Here is a 22,785-nt window from a genome sequence, read left to right on the forward strand (position 1 = left end):
CCCGTCTCTGATTTTTTGCCTTGACCGTGGTCTTGATTTTGGCTTTGATTTTGGCCTTAATCTTGGCCAAGGTTAGGAATATGGCCAATTAGGGCCAGGGACAAGATCCTGAATGGGCTTGGCTTGGCTTTGTAGGGCTTAGGATTAGGGACAATAATCCTTGACCATGAATTAAGGTGAAGGCAAGAATTAACTTAGATTAGAATATATAGGGTTAAACTTAGATTAAAAACCTGACCCGCCCTAGTTCTGTTTTTCTATAATCGTTCATTAGAATTTATAAACAGGGGACTGATTGTGGAGAATAGAATCTTCAATGCTCACGAGACATTGAATGGTTCAAAATTCAAATACAAGAAAACCACGAATCCATAGCGAATAATCTTATGTTGGCCCAAGCCCAACCATCAGAGCAGATCCTTTAATATTCTTGATTGATTGATGAATTAATTAATTAATTAATTATTTGTTTATTAATGCCGGTGGCGGTTGTGAGAAGACATAATGCTGGATTGTTCGTTTTTCGTCGTTTGACTCTTTCCATTTCAAGAATTTGATTTAGGTCGGCTGGCTTAAAATAGAATAGGGGACGTTCCTCGATTTACAAGTTTGATTCTGTTCACTACTAAAATATATTTGATGTTCTTTTTAAGAATTGGCTTCTATGTCTATTTGTTTCCTCGTTTGAAATGATCTGGTGTTATTTCAAATATAACATTATTTCATTGAATCTAATTGGTGTATTTTCTTTTATCTCACATATGGATTGATAATTGAAGATCACATTAATTAATACAAACTTTCTTTTTTAACTTTTCTAGTTATCATTAAATCAATTACAATGATTGAGGGTTCATAAACCTAAAGAATAGGAAGGGGAAGGAAGGTGTGGAGAAATGGAGATTGAATCCAAAATCTTTTTAGTCTTACTATTTCTACATAAGGGCTTGTTTGGTTACATGAATCCAGAGATTTCAAATCTTTAGATTTATGAATCTGAGAATTATACCTATTTGGTTGTAAAAATTTTAGATTCATTTAAATCTAGGGATTCACCTTTTTACACTAAAAACGTGAATCTGTAGATTTATGGATAAGGGGTGAAATCCAGAGATTTCAAAAAACCTATACATTTGCACATTCACAAAAAATCACGTTGATCAAATAGTTTTTTTAGGATAAATCCATATATTTCATTCCACAACCAAACATCTAATTTTATAAATTATAACTCTATAGATTTGAAATCTCTATATATTTGAAATCTTTAAACTCATGTAACCTAACAGGCCTAAGAGGTTTTGTGATGCCTTATGTCAAAATTTGATCATTTTTAATTTTGAAAAATCATGACTAAAAATTTATTACTTAGATATGGCTTATCATGCAACCCAAATTAGTAGGGTAGGTATCTTGAAATTCACTCTATGGTTGGCCTTTAAATAATCAAAATTTGCCGAACAACTTATTTCTTTTATCATGTAATAATTTAAGAACTAGCTGATATCATAGTATATTTAAATAATGATACCATTTTATATACCATCATTATCATTAGTCATTAGAAGACTATAATTTACATAATGACATCTCCACCATTAACTATTTTATGTTTTTCCACTGCTGATCCTATACACAGCCACGCAGGTCTTTCAAGTCTTCCTTCCAACTCTCAAAACTTCTGACCAGTCTAACGTTTGACTTTATTTATAATCCCCTGATTATTTTTACTGAACCATTAAGAAGTGATTTTTTTTTTGTAAAGATAGGTCATTACATATGAAACTTTGAAATAGTTTCATGCCTAGGGGGTAGAATGGTCATTTCATGTGAAAATAAGAGGATGTATTTCTTTCTCACCCTTATCATGGTGATGTCATTCTTATGATTGAAGACAGAGTCCATATCAACTTTCATTCTTTATTGTCCGTGGTCCTAACAACCTTTCTACAATCCAACTAGAGGCCTAGATGGAGAAGATGAAAGAGATTATTTCTTCAATATGTGATGGAGAGAAACTATATCCACTAAAACAAGCTATCTCTATCGCTAGATATAGAGCTCGATAGTGGCTAGGTTTTGAAACATTTTTTTAGTAGAAAGGTTTTGAAATATAAGCTGGAGATCAGATGTTAATTTATTTATATTTTTAAGTAAAAAGATCATATGTTATTTTAGTTTTTTTGCCAACAAATCATATGTTAATCAATATACTTACTTAAATTCTGCACTCTAGGCGGCTCAATTGGCTGAACAAAGCAAGGGAGATCACATTGTGACAAGTATAACTCTAAACAAATTAATATTGGTAATTATTCTTATTAATCTTATTAGGGTTTTTTTGTAAAACACAATGTGTTTGGAATTTAGATTTTCTATTCACATAAAGATGAAAAGTTTCAAATCACATGGTTTAACATGTCTACAATCTCAACATAAAATTATTTTTTCCCCTTGTTTGAAAATTAATAGCTTTATAGTAAAATATTGATATTATTACGTATATAATATGAATCGTGAACCTGTGACCTCTTCACTAAGAGGTGCTATTCATTATTGATCGAACTACCTTTTGATGATAGGATTTCTTTTAATAATGATGATTAATAGTGTTTGAATTAAGGCTTTGAAATTTGATGTGTCAAGAATCGTGGATTAAAAAGTTTTCCCTCCATGTTAATAAAAGATCCACACTGGGGTTGATGAGACCCTCAAAGTACAAACAAATTTAAGGCATCCAATGAGAGGTGTATGACTATGTGATTGGACAACATTTTTTTTTTTTTTGAGAGCATATGATAATGACAAAATGTCAAAAACAATATCAAATCACCAACCATGAATGGGATTTTTTGGGTTCTCCATAGGTGAAAGGAAACCGTTCTGTCCCAACCCAAGAAGGATCTGAAAACCCCCAAGTTGTAGCAAAGAGCCAGAAAACGCATATCACTCAATTCAATGTCCATTTCAACAATAGAAGACTAAAATTTCCAACTATTCCTTGGGCCCATTTGCTAATAAATATAGGCTATATAGCTGACCAATGATCATTATAGAATGCACTGCACTGATTGGACCATGTGTCAAGATTCTATTGGTTTAATCTGCTTTTCAAATAGTACTTTTTTGGTTCATTGATGGTCTCAAAGGGAGGTTCCTTCACCGTCAGGGCATCCAAGTTCCATTAAATTTTACCTTTTTCAATTATTATCAAACCTGTGATAAGAATTGGGGTCCACAGGTTCAAGGGGAAAGAGAAGATGTAGAAAGATAGAGATTAGAACTCGAAAATTCGTTGATCTTTATGCAGAATAAGAAGCTATCACTACTATTTGAAATTTTTTTTTACTTGAAAGGTAATATAGTAACAAGGGTGAAAATTAAAAAGCAGATCATGGTCACCAGTAGAGTAATGATCATATATAATAATGAAAGCTTCATATAATTTATGATTTACATAATAGAAGTGTCATTAACAAAGGCCACTTTTTCTTAATTTTCATCACAATCTTGTAGAAGAAAAAGCTAAAGACTGACTATAAAAGTAATTCTTTTTCTTTTTTGAATCCTCAAATCTATTATCTTTTGGCCCTTTTGTTGTGACATATTTATTACGAAGCCCAAAGCTTGATGCCAAGGAGGCTCAGGTTCTGAACGCGGTTCTTGTGATTATAAATGTTTACAAAAGAATGACACAGAAATTTTTTTCATTTTTCTGAGGAAACTGCAAATAGCAAAGAAGGGTTGCTATCTGTCTGACCTTTTCAGTTAGTGGGTTTTCTGGATTTCGATTTTTGGGTTTATGGGTTGCTCATGTATCTCTTAGCCGGACCAGTTGAGCGTTTTGTGAGTTCTAAAGTCTAAAAAATCGCTCATCTCTCTTGGTTTCAGCTGGGCATCTTCCTTCTTCCAATTCTTCTCTTTAGCTGTTTCAGGGAATTTCCTTATGGGAAGTAGTTTGTATATGTATATATGGACGTAGGTATGCCTTACTGTTAATTTGGTTGTATTTTGTCACTTTGATTTGAATATTTTCCAGTCTCCTTTGAATGCTATCCTGTTGTTCTAGATCATATCGGATCTTCATTTCTTTTGATCTAGCCGAATTACGAGTAATTTGTGCAACATAATGGGAGAAGCAATAATATAGATTAATAAGCCTTCTTTCTTCATTCGCCGCCGTTCCTTTCCTGGCCCTTGATTTTAATTGGAACGGCATAAAAGACATAAGCTTCCCGTGGGGGTGGTTCCTGATCTTTAGTATGATTGTCTTCTCTTGCATCTGGGTTTCTGATTTTCTGATTAAAAGTTGTCTTTTTTCTCCTTAAATCTCAACTTGCGTTTGGAGATAGGAGGGAAGGTTTCATCTTTCGTGCTTGAAAGGCTGAGGCGGTTTTCTGTTTTTTGTGGGTTGATTGAGACTTCTTTGTTTTGATTGATATTGAATTTGGAAGGGCTTTTCAAAACTGAAGTTTCGCTTTCATAGTGGCTTTGATTGTTCTATTCAGATGAAGAGGGGGACCTGGCCCCCGTATTTGGAAGAATTGAAGAGGAGTGAACGAGCATCAGAATTCAGATGGGGAAGTAGTGGTGCAATGTTTTGGTGGATTAGAAGACAGTCCACTGGTAACACTGGTTTAATATGTCTTCTCTGACTAATATCAAGGGTGCTCTGTTTTGTTGATTGAGAGTTTTCTGTTTTAAAGGAGCTCTAGGAAACCACTCACCTAGCAGTTTTCTGGTCTTGATAGGAGCTGCTTTCTTATTAATCCAATTATGATCAAACAGATACTTGGTAGGCTCCCCCGGAAGCCCTCTAAGTCGGGTGAAAGTCGTGAATCCAGCGGATCCTCTGGCCCTTCTTCAAATTCTTCTTCCATTTCAAGAAGCAATGACCCATCAAATAGCCGGTCTATGAACCCAAACCATCCATCTCTTCCAGTCTCTAATTCTGCTCCAAATCCTGGGGTCAATCAGGGGAATAAGCTTTCAGCAATCACAAACTCAAAGACAAATGGAAATTCTGCGATGTGTGCCTATGAGGCATTGCCCAGTTTTAGGGATGTTCCCAGCTCTGAGAAACAAAACCTGTTCATCAGAAAGCTGAATTTATGTTGTGTTGTGTTTGACTTCACTGACCCAACAAAGAACCTGAAAGAAAAGGAAATCAAACGGCAGACTCTGCTAGAGCTTGTAGATTTTGTTACTTCTGCAAATGCGAAGTTCACAGAAGCTGCCATGCAAGAAATAATAAAAATGGTATCAGTGAATTTGTTTAGAGCTCTCACATCCCCGCCACGTGAGAATAAGGTTTTAGAAGCTTTTGATTTGGAAGAGGAGGAACCTTTAATGGACCCTGCATGGTCACACCTGCAAATTGTGTATGAGTTCCTTCTGAGGTTTGTTGCATCACCTGAGACAGATGCTAAGTTAGCTAAAAGGTACATTGATCACTCATTTGTTCTCAGGCTTCTAGATCTGTTTGACTCTGAGGATCCCAGAGAGAGGGAATATTTGAAAACAATTCTACACCGCACCTATGGAAAATTTATGGTACACCGCCCATTCATTCGGAAAGCTATCAATCATATCTTCTATCAATTTATTTTTGAAACAGAGAAGCATAATGGGATTGCTGAGTTGTTGGAGATTTTGGGCAGTATAATCAATGGGTTTGCTCTACCACTGAAGGAAGAACACAAATTGTTTCTTGTTCGATCTCTGATTCCGCTTCACAAGCCAAAATGCATTCCCATGTACCATCAGCAGTTATCTTACTGCATTACACAATTTGTAGAGAAAGATTGTAAACTTGCTGATACTGTTATAAGAGGCCTATTGAAGTATTGGCCAATCACTAATAGCTCAAAAGAAGTCATGTTCTTAGGTGAGCTGGAGGAGGTTTTGGAGGCAACTCAGGCTCAAGAGTTCCAGCGCTGTATGGTACCATTATTCCGCCAGATTGCTCGTTGTTTGAGCAGTTCACACTTTCAGGTAGTAAGTTTGGCAAGGTTTTGTTACTGTCTACTTCCTTTCATATTCCTTTCTGCAGGAGACATGCTTCTGTTGCTCCAAGTAAATGGTTTTCCTGTATGATCTTCTCTTGCCCTGAGTAAATTGTTTATTTTTATTTGTTATAATTGATGTATTTATTAAATTCAACTAGAGACTGAATGGTGGCCTCCAATCAACAATAAGAGTTATGGTTTACCTTGTTTTATGCTTACACATTGTTATTTGTTGATGACCCTGCCTTTGTTTGTGCATTGCTCCCCCTCTCTTTGGATGTTGTTGTTGAGGATTATAGGTTAAAATAGATGTAGTACATATCTATCTATCTATAATACATATCTATCTACCTATCTATTTTATATATATAAAAATATAATGTAAGGGGCGGGCCTCGGTGCAATGGTTGGTGGACCACAGTTGTACCCCTGAGGTCAAGGCATTAAAACAGCCTCCCAACACAAATTTGTTGGGATAAGACTGCATAGGAAAACTGCCCCTTGGACTCTGCTTGTGTGGAAAGCCTTTGGCATTAGGTTCGCCATATTGTTTCAGAAATGTGCTGGTTTCATCTTTTATGGCTTCAGCCTTTTATAATGCTTTGGCTTGTGTCTGATGTATCCCATGTGGGTTTTATCAAGGATAGTTTGGCTTGTAATGAATAGTAGAAAAGTAAAGAAATTATCCTACATATTTGAGTTCTTTTTTGGCTGGCAATGAATCATGATGGACTTTGTGAATTTCTCCTCCCGTGAAACCTCTTATCTATGCCTAGTAAATAGTAATGAAACTTTGGTGGATCTGTCTGGTTTAATACATCAGCAGCGAAACAAGAGGATATGGACATTTCCTCACTTATTTTCTTCTGCTGGACGGTATTTGTCAAGATGGGGGTTAAAATTGTCATTTCTTCCTTCATCCCAATTCTAAGATATGGTGAATGGGAGTAGAAACGAGCCATCAGGGTCAAGAGTCTGTACTGAACAGTCCTGTGGGAGAAATAACCCTAGAGTTCACTCACTAAGACACGAACATAACTTTCTGAATTTCATGAGCGCCAAGTGTGGAAATATTGAATATAGCTCATTGGGTCGATGGAGAAGAACTTTGGTGAAAACCTAATTAATCTCTCTAAATATGTATATGTATATAAGTACAAGTAAGGTTATTACTGTCCTACAAAACCTTTGGGGTAAAAGAATATATAATGTAGGGTTTGATGTAGGATGAAACATGAAGAAAAGAAGGCCAAAATATTGTTCACGTCGCTATTCATGTGAACAGTGTCACAACCCCTTTTGCCTTAGTGAGGATACCATAATAAGGTTTCGTGGTGCCCACGACTAGATTGCGCGAAGACTTCTAGAAGGGCTCCAATGTTCTGGCAAATAGCATCTTTGTTGGGACCACCTCAGATCTCAAGAAAGATTTTTACTGCAATTTTTAGAAGACTGAATATCATATTTAGTTACTATTTTCATGTCATCGTAGTACTTATTTTCCAAGTCAAGTTAGTTTGTAGTTTTAGAGTCAACAAGTTTCAATTATGTCAATGCTGAGAATATTGGCTAAATAATTCATCAAAGTCTAGTTTAAAAAAAAAAAGGCAAACCCGGTGCCAAAGGCTTCCACACAAGCAAAGTCCCGGGGGGGGGGGGGCAATTTTCCTACACAATCTTGCCCCAACAATTTTTGTTGGGAGGCTGTTTCGGTGCCTTGACCTTGGGGCTGCAACTGTGGACCACCAACCGTTGCACCAAGGCCTGCCCCTTATAAAGTGTATTTTCTATTATTAATAATTAAGATTCCATTTTTGTTGAGCAAACCTTTGCTCTTTTATATTAATTAGCTATTCATAGCCCATAATGATTTTGAAGATTAATTAAGGAAGCTTTGCTTTGAGTACTCCTATCATCTTGTCCATGTTTGCGTGATAAGAAGGGTTAGGGCCTTTCCATGAGAATTAAACACCCAGGGTTGAGGAACCTTGCTGAGAGACCTGAACTACTTTTATCCCCTTTTACTTTCTACTGTTTGTTGGTATTGTTCACTTGTTTGAACCTTGCTGGATCTGTATTTGTGCCGCTGCTGATTGGAGAAGACACACCAATTAGAGGTCATCTCCTTCCCAAGCTGCTGGTATCATATATTACAACAGGTTTGTTGTTTTGTGTGATTGTGCAACTATTATTGGTCGTACTGTAGAGTGGTTCTTAATTGAACCTATTCTACGTTAGGTAGGCTAGGCTGCAAGATGCAAGACAACAACATTAACACACCTACAGAAATCCAGAATTGTGGTGATTAAAATTCAACACAACATATGGTCAGAATACAGAAAGGTGGATGACTTTAGATGGATAAGGCAAATATTGTAACAGGAAGTACCTGAATGTTGATTTAAAGTTGACAATTTCATTCAATGGGGTGTTGGGGAGAAACAAAATTGTAACAGGAATTAGAAAGTTGGGAACACAGAAAATAGAAGGTAAGAGAATTAATGTGAATCATGAGTCAGAACCTAGCTGTCTGATAATCTCAAACTTGGATCGAAGGTAGCTGACAGGAAGGGGTGGATTAACATGTTTAAAAAAAAAAAAAAAGTAATCAAAGCATGCAACTAACCATTGGTTGTTGTGGAGCCAAGTACTGAAAAAATAGCTTGCTTCTGTCAGCGAAGGATCCATTTGATAACTCACAAAGTGTTTTTGCTTTGAGAAACACCAGAGACGGTTCTAAGTGTTTCCAGAAGCAGAAACAATTTTCTAGGCGTTTGATAAAACTTGCTTCTGAAAGTAGAAACAATACCCATTGGCGTTTGATAAATTCTATTTCTTGAAACAAATTTGGAAATTCTAATATAACTTATGAAATTTGCCATTGTTATGTTTAGAGTGCCAAATTCCATAAATACCCCTTTCAATAATGTTTCACTTAAACCCAGCCTGCTCCAATTTTTGCTTCGAGAAACAGATGCAACAACTAATCAAAAGTGTTTCTCAAAGCAAAATTTTTTATAAATTTCAATTTTGTGTTGCAAAAATCATGTGAAACAAAAACAGTTTTCGGCTGATTTTTCTGCTTCTCGAAGCAAGAAACATCAGAAACTGTTTTCCGGTTGGTTATCAAACAGATCCAAAACCTATTGCATGTACTTTTTAGGACCGGGAAACATCAGATAGAGAGCAGAATTATCGAGATATTTTATCAACAAAGAGGTATTGATATTTCCTGGAAATAACCCACAAAGGAAAAAATATATCCTCGATTAGATGGAATGAAATAAAGAAGAAAAAAGAGATGAGGGATAGATAGGAGGGGCCTTTACCCATGGTCTTTCACCATAACCTATTGCATGTACTATTCAGGACTGAGAAAACATCAGAACTTAGAGAGCAGAACTAATGAGATATTTTATCAACAAAGAGGTATTGATATTACCTGAAAATAGCCCAAAATGGAAAAAGCATATCCTCAATTATATAGAATGAAGTGAAGAAGAAAAAAGAGAAGAGGGAAAGATAGGAGGGGCATTTATCTCTCACCATGTATCCTCAATTATATGGAATGAAGTAAAGAAGCAAAAAGAGAAGAGGGATAGATAGGAGGGGTGTTTATCTCTCACCATGCCTGCCTCCCACAAGAACTGTCTCTCCTAGAAAAACTATCGTAGAATTTCTTTTCTTTCTTTTCCCCTTCTTTGTGTCAAATTGTTGGAGGTTATAACAACCCTTTCCTGTATTAATAACTTTCATTTCTCTTGCATGGGAGACAGATCAGTTACAGAACACAGTCTAATAAATGGATAATTAGCGGAATTGGAATGAATAAAATAGTGACTGAAATGTGAATGGTCTAGATTGCCTTTTACTCCTGGTTCCTCCAAAACAGTGAAGGAGAGATTAGCAAAATCTTCCTTTTAACGCACTACAAAAATTGTAATAGGATAAAATATGTTCTAAAAGGTCTCCATTCAAACCAATAACTGTGCTTCAGTTCCTACTAGGGTTCCGAAACTTATCTTTCAATGTTTTGGTCAGTCAAAACAACCAAAATTAGCTACGATATGCTCTAAATTCAGGGAAACTTTGTTTTATATTAAGACTAAATAAACTCATATAAATATTTAAATTGCAAAAAGAACCCCATAAATTGGGTTTTAGATTTGCTCCCTTGAATTGCAGTAAACGTTGAAACTTGTTGAAACAATGACGATCCCATGTTTCGTGTATTTTGTCTTGGGGCCTTTAGGGTTCCGAAACTTATCTTTCAGTGTTTTGGTCAGGTCAAAACAACCAAAATTAGCTACGGTATGCTCTAAATTCAGGGAAACCTTGTTTTATATTAAGACTAAATAAACACATATAAATATTTAAATTGCAAAAAGAACCCCATAAATTGGGTTTTATATTTTCTCCCTTGAATTGCAGTAAACATTGAAACAATGACAGTCCCATGTTTCATGTATTTTGTCTTGGGGCCTTAGGAAATTACCGAAATTTTGGCGAGTTTTCTGAATATAGAAGGGGCGAACTTGGTGCCAAAGGCTTTCGCACAAGTAGAGTCTTGCTGGGGGGGGCGGTTTTCCTACGCAGTCTTACCCAACAAATTTTGCTGGGAGGCTATTTTTTTTCTTGTTTCTCTCACTTCATATGTGAAATACCACTATTTGGCCCCCCCTAAAATTAAAAATAAAAGTTTTAGATAAAGATGATGGGTATAGATTTCATTCTTAATCATTATCTGATGGTTACCATTAAACCCCTAGTTTTAAGGAATAAAAAGTTAAATCCTAATTATCCTAATTAAAAACTAACTCACGATCCATGACTTTCTCCCTGTTTATTCTCTCATATTTTCATTCTTATATATTCTCTCCTGAATCTTCTCTTTTATTCCCTATTTTTTATCTCTTTTTTATCTCACACGTCTCACAAAACATTAGAGTAGTAGATACTGGAGTCTTCCTAAATCTTCTCCACAATTATCAGGTATTCACTCTCTCTTTCTCAAATAATTCCTCTCTCTCACTCACTCAGAATTTTTCTAGTATTTTTTTAGAAAGCATAATTGAAATTTTCTTTTATTTTGTTGTTTTTTCTTTCTCCTAAAATTTCGATTCTACTAATAGCAATTTAAATCTCATTAGAATTCAGCCATTGATTTTATCAGATCTAATCATAATCGTTGATTTTTTTTAATCCCTAAACTTTCTCCTAAAATTTCAATTCCTATTAATAGAAATTTAAATCTCGTTTAAAATTTAAAATTTAAATCTCCCCCCTACCCATTCTCACACAGGTTTGGGAGTCCCTACCCTCTCTCTCTAGCTCCCCTTGCGACACCACCATTTGGCTACCTTCCCACACCAAATCCTTCTCCACCTCTTCGGCCTAGAACCTTCTCATATCTCATAGCCCCAAACCACCCTGGCCCCCTTTGGTTTGGTTCAAAGGTCACATTCCTCGTCACTCTCTAACCCTCTGGAGAGCCCTTAACCTTGCCCTTCCCACTCAATCCTTCCTTATTAGCCGTCACATCCCCGTTAACCGCAACTGTACCCTTTGTTGGTCTGGTTCGGAGAACATTGAGCACCTTTTCTTTTCATGCCCTTTCTCTAGATCTATCTGGGGAAAAGTCATTTCCTCCATTTGGCCCCACTCGAGGCGTTCCTATGGGTTTGGGCAAGATTGGTCATGGATTTTGAGAAACTTTTTAGGATCTTCCATTTGTGATCGGATCAGTAAGCTAGTGTTTTGTGCCTTGATCCACCACCTTTGGTGGGAGCGCAATCTTCGAAGATGGACCTCCAAATCTCGTTCTATAGACGGATTTGGAAAGCCATCTATTTTGATGTTTCTTCTAGATTTTTAGCTATTCACCATACCCCTGTTTATGATACCCCAAGGAACAGGCTTATTGTTGTCTCATGGGATCTTAGTTCTGCTTTTCGGTCTTCTTCTTAAAGACCTTGTTCTCTTGCTTTCGTTTCTTTAATATATTTATTTATTCATCCAAAAAAAATCTCGTTTAAAATTTCAGCCATCAATTTTATCAGATCTAATCATAATCATTTAATTTTATTTTTGAATCCCTAAACTTTTGATTCCTACTAATAGCAATATAAATTTTAAGTTTTATTAGTTGGATGTTTTGAATTTCAGCCATTAATATTATTAGATCTAATCATAATCATTGAATTTTTTTTACTTAATTTATGGAAATTGACTGTTTTCCCTATATTTAGTTAATAGACTTCAAATCTATCTTTTTTTCCTACAATTTCTCCCATAATTTCTTTCCTCCACATTTTTCTTTTACGATTTATTAAAGTTTTTCTCCCACAATTTCTTTCCCACGTTTTTCTTTCATGATTTATTAAAGTTTTTCTCTCACAATTTTAGCCCCTATGCTTTATTTCAATATATTTTTTATAATTTACTTATAATTGTGTTATCTATATTTTAGTCCTATTAATTTACCTAAATTTTTAATGTGGACCCCACGTTTGAATATAATAAAATAATTCAGAGGAGGGACCCACAGCGGGTCCCACATTGGCCCACATAATATGTATGGTGAAAAGACATTAGTGATCGTCCGACGGAGAGGTGATCCAGAATCATTATTCACCCCCCCCTAATTTTCAATCCTGGCTCTGCCCTTGGCGCCAAGGCCCGTCAACCGGGGTGAGTTTTCTGAATATGATCCCACCAAATCTGCTAAGTACAACACACGCTTCTTCATGCCAGCTGTTTATGGGTCCCAGGAGCTCTCTCGAGAGTCTTCTACTGCAAGTAATAAATAGTCCAACAAAAGCCTCCACAACACAACATTCTGGTGATAATATATCTTCCAATACTAATCTGTTAAACCTAGAACATCCTTCAAGCAATCTGTCCTTGAGTTCCTTACATTGTGCTCCATCACACCGACCAAGAATCAGGTTACCTGGTACAAGTTGGTTTCCACATTGATTCTGAACTGGTTTTTTTGGTCATGCTCATGCGGCCAAACCTGCCCTGGAACCCATGGCCTACATCAGTATGCCAATTAATTTAAATCTTACTCAAATGTTGTCCAACTGTGGAATATTGCCATTTTAGATGTCTTTTAGCAGTTTCTAACACTCTGTTCCACCAAGAATTGCAGGTGAGTTGACCAAAATCCAAACATGACCCCTTTTTTTGGAATTTATATTCTCCCCCAATTGATGAAACGACTCAAAACTCATGAAAGGATTGAAATATTGACTCATTCCGATTAGAACTGTGTCATGGATGAAACCGAGTCAAAACCAATGTTTTAGTTGAAAACCTGCATTTTATACTGAACCTCACCAAGTCCCATTTCTACCTATGTGGAAACCAAATATTCTTACATAACCTTTGGTTCTGACCAAAATTTATGCCTAGATGGTGCCTTGGTTGCCAAGCCTCCACTGTGTTGGTCACCTAGACACTGGGACAACTATGTTTTGATGTATCAAAGCCAATCCACTCTTAAAAAAAGCAAAAGAAAAAAATATTATAAATCTAAAGCATCAAAAGCAAGCAACAGAACTTTGTAATAGCTGATCTTGTCTGCAGTACCCTTCAAAGAATGAGAGCAAGTAATACAATGTGATCTTGTCACCTGGCTGAACCAAGTAGCACTATTGTTGGGGCACTTTGTCATACCTGTTATTTTAAGAAGTTTGTTAAATTATTGTACTTAACTGTTGATATGATATTGGATTATTTATGCAGCATCCCCTGCCCCCACCCTAGAATCAACAGTGAAATAACACAGATAATATTAGCTTGAAAGTTTGGCCTTCAAGAAATGTTTGGGTGGCATTAGATTTTGTACCATCATGTCAAGTTTTTAAATTGGTTGTCAATTGTGTCAAAGTAGGTTGGATTTAGTAACCCCTTGTTTCACCAGTCTAGGTCATTATAGTTTTATGTTGTTGGTTTGATCATATAAATATCACTGAGATGCATGTTCAAACAACACTTAGTTCAAGTTCTAATGTTTTCATGTTCTTGGAATGCGTATACATTAAGTCATATCATTATCGTGTTGCTTCACCTGTGGGATTAGATGAGCTGTAAGATCATGTCCTGAACATGACTTGGTTGGTTTTGCATTAACAATTGTTGTAGTGCATTAGTGTTTGTTGTCAAGCAGCAGAAGAAATTAAAAGGCAATTTTTAGTCCTGTACCCTCTCCTTAAACATGATGTTGAGTGTTCTCTGTGATATCCTAAACATGTAAATCCCCTCAATGAATTAATATGGTCTTGATTACTTGTATTGTTTTTGGTCAGCCCATTGTTTATTGGTGGCAGAGGAAAGTTGAGCTATCAATGACAAGATTGAGGAACCACTAAGTTGGATCCATCATATGTGACATGGAGGTGGTAGGCCGTTAGTAGAAGGGGGAGCCCTGGAAGAAACCAGGGTTGCAAGGGAGAGGAGTGCATAAGAAGAAATTAGATAGAGGGTCTTTTTTTTGTTTCTGGGTGATGCCCGGGGCCAGGTGGGGGTAGGGAGGGGTGTTTGGGGAAAGATGTTTGCACACATACACACAGTGATAGGCCCCTCATATCTCGTGTGTATTCTCACAAGCATAAGAAGAAAGCTGGATTTGGCGAACAACAACTAGGGAAAGCAATCAGATCTTGTCCTGAGAAGGAGGTTGCTGAATAGAGAAAGCAATCAGATCTGGTCCTGAGAAGGAGTTGGTGAATAGAGAACGATTTGTAGAATATTGCAGAATATTTACTACTAAATAAGAGGGATTTGGGGACAGGCAAAGTATTGCGAATGATTTGCAGAATATTTACTACTGAAAAAGAGAGATTTGGGGACAGATAGAATATTGCAGAATATTTATTACTGAATGAGAGAGATTTGGGGACAGATTTGTCTAGGGGTTAATTTAGGGAACTATCTAGTATAAGTATTGGGGAGGGTAATAGGTTAGCGTAGCTTTTGCGTAAGGGAATATTGGGGTGAAGGCTATTGCTCTCGGGTTGCTGTAGGAATGCCTACTGCTGTGTTATTTTGAGTTTAGGAGATTACCAGTTAATAAAGTATAATTCTCTCACTATTTCCATTGTTACTGTCAAGTTGCTTTGTTGATTTGGGTTCTTATCAACTATTGAATAGAGAAAGCAATCAGATCTGGTCCTGAGAAGGAGGTTGCTGAATAGAGAATGATTTGTAGAATATTGTGGAATATTTATTACTGAATAAGAGGGATTTGGGGACAGACAGAGTATTGCGAATGATTTGCAGAATATTTACTACTGAAAAAGAGAGATTTGGGGACAGATAGAATATTGCAGAATATTTACTACTGAATGAGAGAGATTTGGGGACTGATTTGTCAAGGAGTTAATTTAGGGAACTATCTAGTATAAGTATTGGGGAGGGTAATAGGTTAGATAGCTTTTGCGTAAGGGAATATTGGGGTGAGGGCTATTTCTCTCGGGTTGCTGTAGGAATGCCTCTTCTTGTGTTATTCTGAGTTTAGGAGATTACCAGTTAATAAAGTATAATTCTCTCACTATTTCCATTGTTACTGTCAAGTTGCTTTGTTGATTTGGGTTCTTATCAACTAGGTATTAGAGCAGTGACGATCTGCGGGAATAGATGGACACCGGATTGTCCCATGTTTTCTGGCGAAGGCAATGTGCAAGAATGGCTTCTTGAAGTGTTGTTATTCTGTTGGGAATACCAGATTGAGGAGGAGAGAAGGTTGAGTGTGGTTCTCCAACATTTGGAAGGAGATGTGCTGGATTGGGTGTATGATAGATCTTGGTCGGAATTTACTTGGGTGAGTTTCCAATAAGCCATTAAAATAGACTTTGGTTATGACAGAGGATCAAAACGAATTTTGAGTTCGCACAATCCTGAAATAGCAATCAGCACTAGTGAAGACAACCATGCTATGCAATCACAGGGAAGAGGAAGCGGATTGACAAAGGCGGAAATTGCGAATGAAGCCGTGATTAATTTCACACCTGTTCAACCTTGCACTGATAATCGAAACAGTGGCATGGAAGTTTTATTTGAGTTTTCCACTAAAGAGAGAGAAGAAAATAAACATAGGAGGGGGCACAGAGGCTTTTTCGGATAGAAAGTAAAGTGGATTGGGAAGCAAGAACTCCGGCGAAACCACCATGGCTGATAGAGTTAGCAATGAAAGGGGACTCGTCGGCACCGTCGGAGATGAAACATCGTGAATTCTAGCTAAATTCTGGTGCAACGTGGGTGCGATTGCCGAATAAATTCTTTCCCGTTGAGGGAGATCTCCAAGATGTGGTTAACCGATTATATTTGATGGTGAAATCTTTTGATGATTTTTTTGGATTGTTTGCAATTCTGAAGAGGAAGGAAATGTCACAATCGGCAGCGGCAAATAAGGAATTTGGAGTTCGGATCGCAGCAGTAGTGAGGAAGATGAAAGGATTGAACCGGTTGGTGGTTGGACCACTAACCCTGGTCTGGTCACTTCATGTGGGTCAGTTTTTAAAAACAGCGAAGTGGGCTATGGGAAGCCCAATTACTTCAAAATACCCACAACCCACTTGTTTGACTTATGGGTTAACTAATCAGGAATTAAGTTATGGGCCTCTTACCGGTTTAAATTTCAGGCCCAGCCCAGCAGTTTTGTTTTGGGTGTTGTCAATAGTTGCCCGGTTAGGAAATAACCCATTGACAAAGCAAAACTCCCGTGGGCATTTATGGAACAACACTGTTCCTCAAGGGGTGTTAGCAGTGTTGCTTAAGTGGAAAGGATTGCCACCATGTGAAAATACTTGGGGGAACTACGACGTGGCAAATAACCACTTTCCTGATTGTCACCTTAAGGACAAGGTGAGACTGTTGGAGGGGAGTGTTGATCTCGTGTGTATTCTCGCAAGCACAAGAAGAAAGCTGGATTTGGCGAACAGTAGCTAGGGAAAACAATCAGATCTGATCTTGAGAAGGAGGTTGCTGAATAGAGAAAGCAATCAGATATGGTCCTGAGAAGGAGGTTGCTGAATAGAGAATGATTTGCAGAATATTTACTATTGAATAAGAGGGATTTGGGAACAGGCAGAATATTGCGAATGATTTGCAGAATATTGCAGAATATTTACTACTGAAAAAGAGAGATTTGGGGACAGGCATAATATTGCAGAATATTTACTACTGAATGAGAGAGATTTGGGGACAGATTTGTCAAGGGGTTAATTTAGGGAACTATCTAGTATAAGTATTGGGGAGGGTAATAGGTTAGGGTTGCTTTTGCCGTAAGGGAATATTGGGGTGAGGGCTATTGCTCTTGGGTTGTTGTAGGAATGTCTACTGCTGTGTTATTCTGAGTTTAGGAGATTATCAGTTAATAAAGTATAATTCTCTCACTATTTCCATTGTTACTGTCAAGTTGCTTTGTTGAATCTGGGTTCTTATCACACAGCTTTGGGGCTTTTTCAGAATATAACTATTCCATTCTATTCAATCTGAATTTCATCCTCATACAAGCTACTTAAAAGAAGAAAATTGAACTAACAAAGGAAATGTAATAGACTAAGAAACAAATTCTGACGAGGAAACGATCTCCTAATATTCCTAATCAACTCTAGTATTTGCAAACATATCCCACTTTCTAAAATTGACTGAATTATATATTATTGCCTAAATAAATATATTTCTAAAATCCTGCTAGACCCAAGACTCAAACTGGACCCGATTCATCTGCATCTGGATCTTATTTGGGTTTGGGTCGGCCCAGGGCAATGTATCTGCATCACATGGTGTCTGAGAATCTGGCTGCAATTTCTGCTTTTTTACTTTAAATAAAAACCAGACTGATGAGATGTTTCAGAGTACCGCAAAGGATATTTTATTTTTGAGCCCGTCCTATTCCATTTGGTTGTAGATGACATGTCAGAAAAACCCATTTGTAGCCCTTGGAAAGGCGAATAGATGTTGGTGAGGGATTATTTTTTCATGTGAAGAAAATGGGGAAGAATTTGGTCATCACAGACTTCGAAGTCTCTTCATCTTTAAGTTCCTCCCTTGTTTGGATTTGGACTTTTCACCCTTGACATGGAGATATTAAATTGGCTTGTTTGGAGTAGATTAAGTCCTTCCTTGATGGTAAAAGATTCCATATCTAGTGGACTTACTGGGTTGGCCAGACAATTAAATGAAGCCGAAGGCTATAGCTTTTGCTAATGTCTGTGAAGATGCATACAATTAAATGAAAACGAAGGCTATAGCTTTTGATATTGTCTGTGAAGATGCGTAGAGAATTCCATGAGACAATGAAGATGAAGTTTATGGCTTATGGTAATGTCTGTGAAGATTTGTGTAGAAGAGAATATTATGAGAGGTGGGAGAACTTGAAATGAGAGGCCTAGTGGAAGTCATATACTCAAGCCATCTAACCCATTCTTCCACTTCTTACTTGCTTATTTACTATTAAGAGTTGTGGTATTCGTATTGCTCATAATTGGTGGTATTAACTGCTGTTGAACAACCCCACCATGGAATCTAAGTTTCTAGTTGGGAATTAGTTCTATTTTAATAAAGGGAAGGTACTGCAAGCTGCCAGAGGGAATCTTCCACACCAATGGTAGTAGAGAGCCCACAATTTGTAATGGTAAGATAAGCGGGACGGAACAAATTAAAAGACCTGTGAGAGGGTATTTGTTTAGTGCATAGCGTGAGGCTTTTTCCCCTAGAATGTAAAATGTAGATTACAAGAATAATAACTGAAACAAATAAAGAATTGGGTAAGCCGCAGGATGACTCACTGTTGAGTTTCCTTTAACAAAACCTAACACTGAATTCTTCACTTAACAAAACTAACCAGTACACTGTCTCACCTTCCCTTATGTTGTTGACATTTTTAACTCCTGCCCATCTTCCCACCAATCTCTTCCCTGCAACTCTATCCCACCCGGTGTGGCATATTACCTACTTCTGCCTTCCTTTGAGCAGATGCAAAGCGACCTCTCACCAGCAGCTGAACCTCTGATGCGAGGCCCCTAAACTTGAACCTCCATCACAAGGTTCTTGTAACCATTGAAAACCCACTTCCACGGTTCCACCTCGCTTAACCTCCTGAACGACGAGCCCCTCTTCTCTCTATCTTGTCAACATAACCATTGGAGCAATTGCCATGGGATTACAACTGAGGCATCCTGTGGTTTTGTTGATACCTCAACTTGTCCAGTACTTCACTCCGGTTGAGAAACAAAGGGGCCACAGTTGGCGCAAGTGAATGGATTATCATTGGACGTCAGCTTCATTCTGCAATTGCTGGCAAGGAGAGGTGGTGGAATTGTCCACTTACAATTTTGGTTAATTTTGAAATTTTTATAAAGATATATTATACTAATACTTGAGAACTGACAGTTTTTACCCTAAGGTGTACTGTATTGTTAGTGTACTTTTTCATGTGGAATGAGAACTTTAAAATTCGGTTCAGGGGGACAATTGGGCAAGAATTGCTGGTTATGGTTACTCATGGGAGCGGCAGGTTGCAGCGGAGGTGGGTGTAGTGCAAGTGTGCAACAGAGGTGATGGGTTGTGTGGAAGGACAGGTGGTGGGTTGGGTCTATGATGCAGGGTGGATTTAGGAGAGAGCGTAGTTTCAGCAGAGAAGAAGGGTTGCTGGGTTGCTGAGTTGGGTGTAGCAACAGGTGGGAGCTCGTAGGTGCAATAGTGTGGCCAGTGGGGTGCTAGAAGAAGAAGCCAGCAGCATCAGCATCAGCGGAGAAGGGACAAGGAGGTGATGAGTGGCTTTTCGTTAAGAAATGTTAACAGAGATTGGTAACTTGCATAAAATCATCAAGAAAAATGTTGAGGGAAGAAACTTTTTTTCGTTTTCGTATCCACAAGAATTTAAGTTCCTAACTGATTTATGGATTAAATGCTATTCTTTACCCTTTCTTCTTTTTTTTTTTTTTTGTTTTTTTTTTTTTTTGTTGGGGGGGGGGGGGCACACAAATGCTATTTACCTGTATGGCATGATAGCCTGTACGAATTTTTGAAGTGAGTCCAGCCGCTAACTGATTCTTGCTTGCAGGTGGCAGAAAGGGCTCTATTCTTATGGAACAATGATCACATCGAGAACCTAATCAAACAGAACCGCAAAGTTATACTGCCTATCATCTTCGCTGCCTTGGAGAAAAATGCAAGAAGCCACTGGAATCAGGCAGTTCAGAGCTTGACACTGAATGTACGCAAGATCTTTTCTGACGTTGATCCTGTGCTATTTGAGGAGTGTTTGGTCAAGTTTCAGCAGGGTGAAGCAAAAGAGAAGGAGATGAAAGCAAAGCGTGAGGCCACCTGGAAGCGGTTAGAAGAGATTGCTGCATCTAGAGTATTCCTCTCCCATGCATCTGCGGGCTAGCGAGATTAAAGAGTTCTGTTTGTAGTACCTTCAAACGGTCCCAGATTTCCAATTGGTGTGAGAGTCATGAAGACGGGTGACAAGCTGTAGGTGGTGGAATGTTGTTCTTCGTACTCTGGTTGCTCACCCTTAGTTACTTCTGATTGTTTTGGGTTGTCAGGTCCCATAGGGTCAACAGCACTACTGTACAGGGAACAAACTGGCCCAAACTTCTGGTTTTATACAGATTGTATATATTGGGGAGAAAGCATACGGGGTTTACAAGCAACTGCAGTTCATAATCATAGAGGAAGGTACTTTGTTATTCTGGCTTTTCTTGGTTGATGTTCTTAAGGGTCACATAAAGGAGCTACAAGTAGAGGTATTTACCTACCTAAGCACATGTACTTCTTTTGCTTCTATTGGTTCCAGAATGGGAACTAAACCACTCAATCATAATTTTTTTGTATGCCTTTATTTTTATTCCTTTCAAGAATGAAGTGTTCTTTTGCATGAGTTTCTACTATGCATATAAACTTGATAGATTGGTTAAATGAGAAAGGTTGTGAATTTCTTCTAATTGTCAATGAGAATGGACATAAATCTCTCAGAACCACTGCCGAGGGATGAATGTACAGGAATCATGTATGTGATGGCAGGAGGGTTGTGGTAGATTTGACAGGATAGTGAAGCCATCATGTTTATACCACACAATCCCTCCTTTGGTCTGTTCCTCATCTAACTTTATCCCTCTTTCCTTCACAATCCAGCAGTTGACCCCATGATGATTTTCCCATTCCAACTTTCTAACCCATGATCCAGGGCTGGTCAACAGAACCCATTAGTTCTTGTATCAATATTTGCAGTTGTGTTGGTATGAAACTTGCTTGGATCTCTTCTTCCTGTTAGTTATGTCCATTTATAAGCTTGCATAATTTGTTGATTTTTTGGCCAGTGGAAGTTCACTGGTAGGATGTGTGACAGCATCCACATGAATGAGATTTCTTATTTAACAGGAGGAGAATGGCAATTCAATGTGAGTTTGTTTCTGGATGTTATGTTTTCTCCTTTATCCTCCCATATACTGGCATGGATTCCTGTATTCCAATCACAGCTAGATCTCTCTTAATTTTTGAAGATTTTTTCCAATAATTTTGCTTACTATAATCATAGGCTTGAAAATAATATAGAGCATGGAACTTCAGTATCTAATTATTTACAAATCTTAACCAAACATCTAACCAATCACGTGACAAGTATAATTATAAACCAGAGATTTGTTTTCTAATCTACATCTAAAGACTCCATTAGATAAAGAAAAAGGTTTTGCTTCTGTCTATGAGTTGTCTCATGCCTTTCTCTCCTTTTCTCTTCTTCTTTCTTCTTCTATTTTTAATGTTTATTTTTTGTAAAAGGGTTGTTCATGCTCAACTATGCAAGAAACATGCCATGTGGGTCCAAAAAACATCACAGCAGTACAGCTATGATTCCCATATTTGCTCATTGCCTTGATAGCCTGCACATGGATATGGGTTTCCTCTGAATCTGATCAGAATCCATTTGAAGTTTCCTTTTTTTGGGTCAACAATAAATTATTTTATTTTAATAAAAAACTTCCAAGTATTTCTTTCATTAGTTCAAATGAAGTTAAGAGGGGCATCTATGTGAAAATATTATATAGATACCAAAAAAAGGAAAAAGAAGAGAGAGAGATAGAGAGAGAAATAGAATCATATATATAATTCTACACCTTGAGAAGGACATACATTCCAATTGATTTGTTCAAGAGGAGTTACCATGCCCTGCATAAATCGAAATGTAATAAAAAAAAAAAAAGTTGGTAAGTAGTCATGATCTTTAATATTAAATAATGGCATCTAAAAGTTTGACACATATTTAGCAAGAATAGTTAAATATATAATTGAATTGAGATAGGTAGGGAGATGCCTAAACCATCTAAATGAGATGACATGTTGAATATTGTTTATCAAATTGTTTTTCACATAGAAGGTGGATGCTTTCACATAAAAAGGAGGTGGATGCAAAATAGATTTTTTTTAGTAAAAGGAAGATCATTCAAAATAGTCTCTTTCAATGCCTCCGGAGATTTTCAACGGGAGAGCTTTATATAATTATGCTTTTGAACGGTGGTAAAAAAAAAAAAAAAAAAAAAAAAAAAACTAACTGTGGGAATGAATGCTAATCATAGTCTTGAAGGCACGGGACAAAACTTTACGGGCTAAAGAATTAGCAACTGTGTTTATCTCCTTTGGAACTATTCTAGATAATGACAGAGCATTCTTACCTTTGTGGATTAGTTATTTTCATTAGTCATCTACATGCACCTTACCTAATTACAAAAAATCAATAATAATTTTTTCCCTTCTGGTTGAGCAA

At 37.2% G+C, this 22,785-nt stretch overlaps 1 protein-coding gene across 2 annotated transcripts; it reads left to right on the top strand.

The window, feature by feature from the left end:
* The first annotated feature begins 3,628 nt into the window (after positions 1–3,628).
* LOC149006416 (serine/threonine protein phosphatase 2A 57 kDa regulatory subunit B' theta isoform-like) lies at positions 3,629–22,502 on the top strand. Of its 2 annotated transcripts, none has more exons than XM_089164622.1 (3): positions 3,629–5,994; positions 20,083–20,404; positions 20,570–22,502. In XM_089164622.1, exons 1-3 carry the CDS (start codon positions 4,777–4,779, stop codon positions 20,731–20,733), a joined length of 1,704 nt encoding a protein of 567 aa, XP_089020748.1. In that variant the 5' UTR covers positions 3,629–4,776; the 3' UTR covers positions 20,734–22,502. The 2 variants fall into 2 exon arrangements, with proteins under 2 accessions (XP_089020748.1, XP_089020746.1); XM_089164620.1 differs by having other exon boundaries at positions 3,630–3,982; positions 4,509–5,994; positions 20,083–20,589.
* Positions 22,503–22,785: the final 283 nt, after the last annotated feature.

The sequence above is a fragment of the Hakea prostrata genome, chromosome 8 (genome assembly GCF_041222555.1).
Source record: "Hakea prostrata isolate BN-2017 chromosome 8, UWA_Hpros_2, whole genome shotgun sequence".
Taxonomy (NCBI): domain Eukaryota; kingdom Viridiplantae; phylum Streptophyta; class Magnoliopsida; order Proteales; family Proteaceae; genus Hakea; species Hakea prostrata.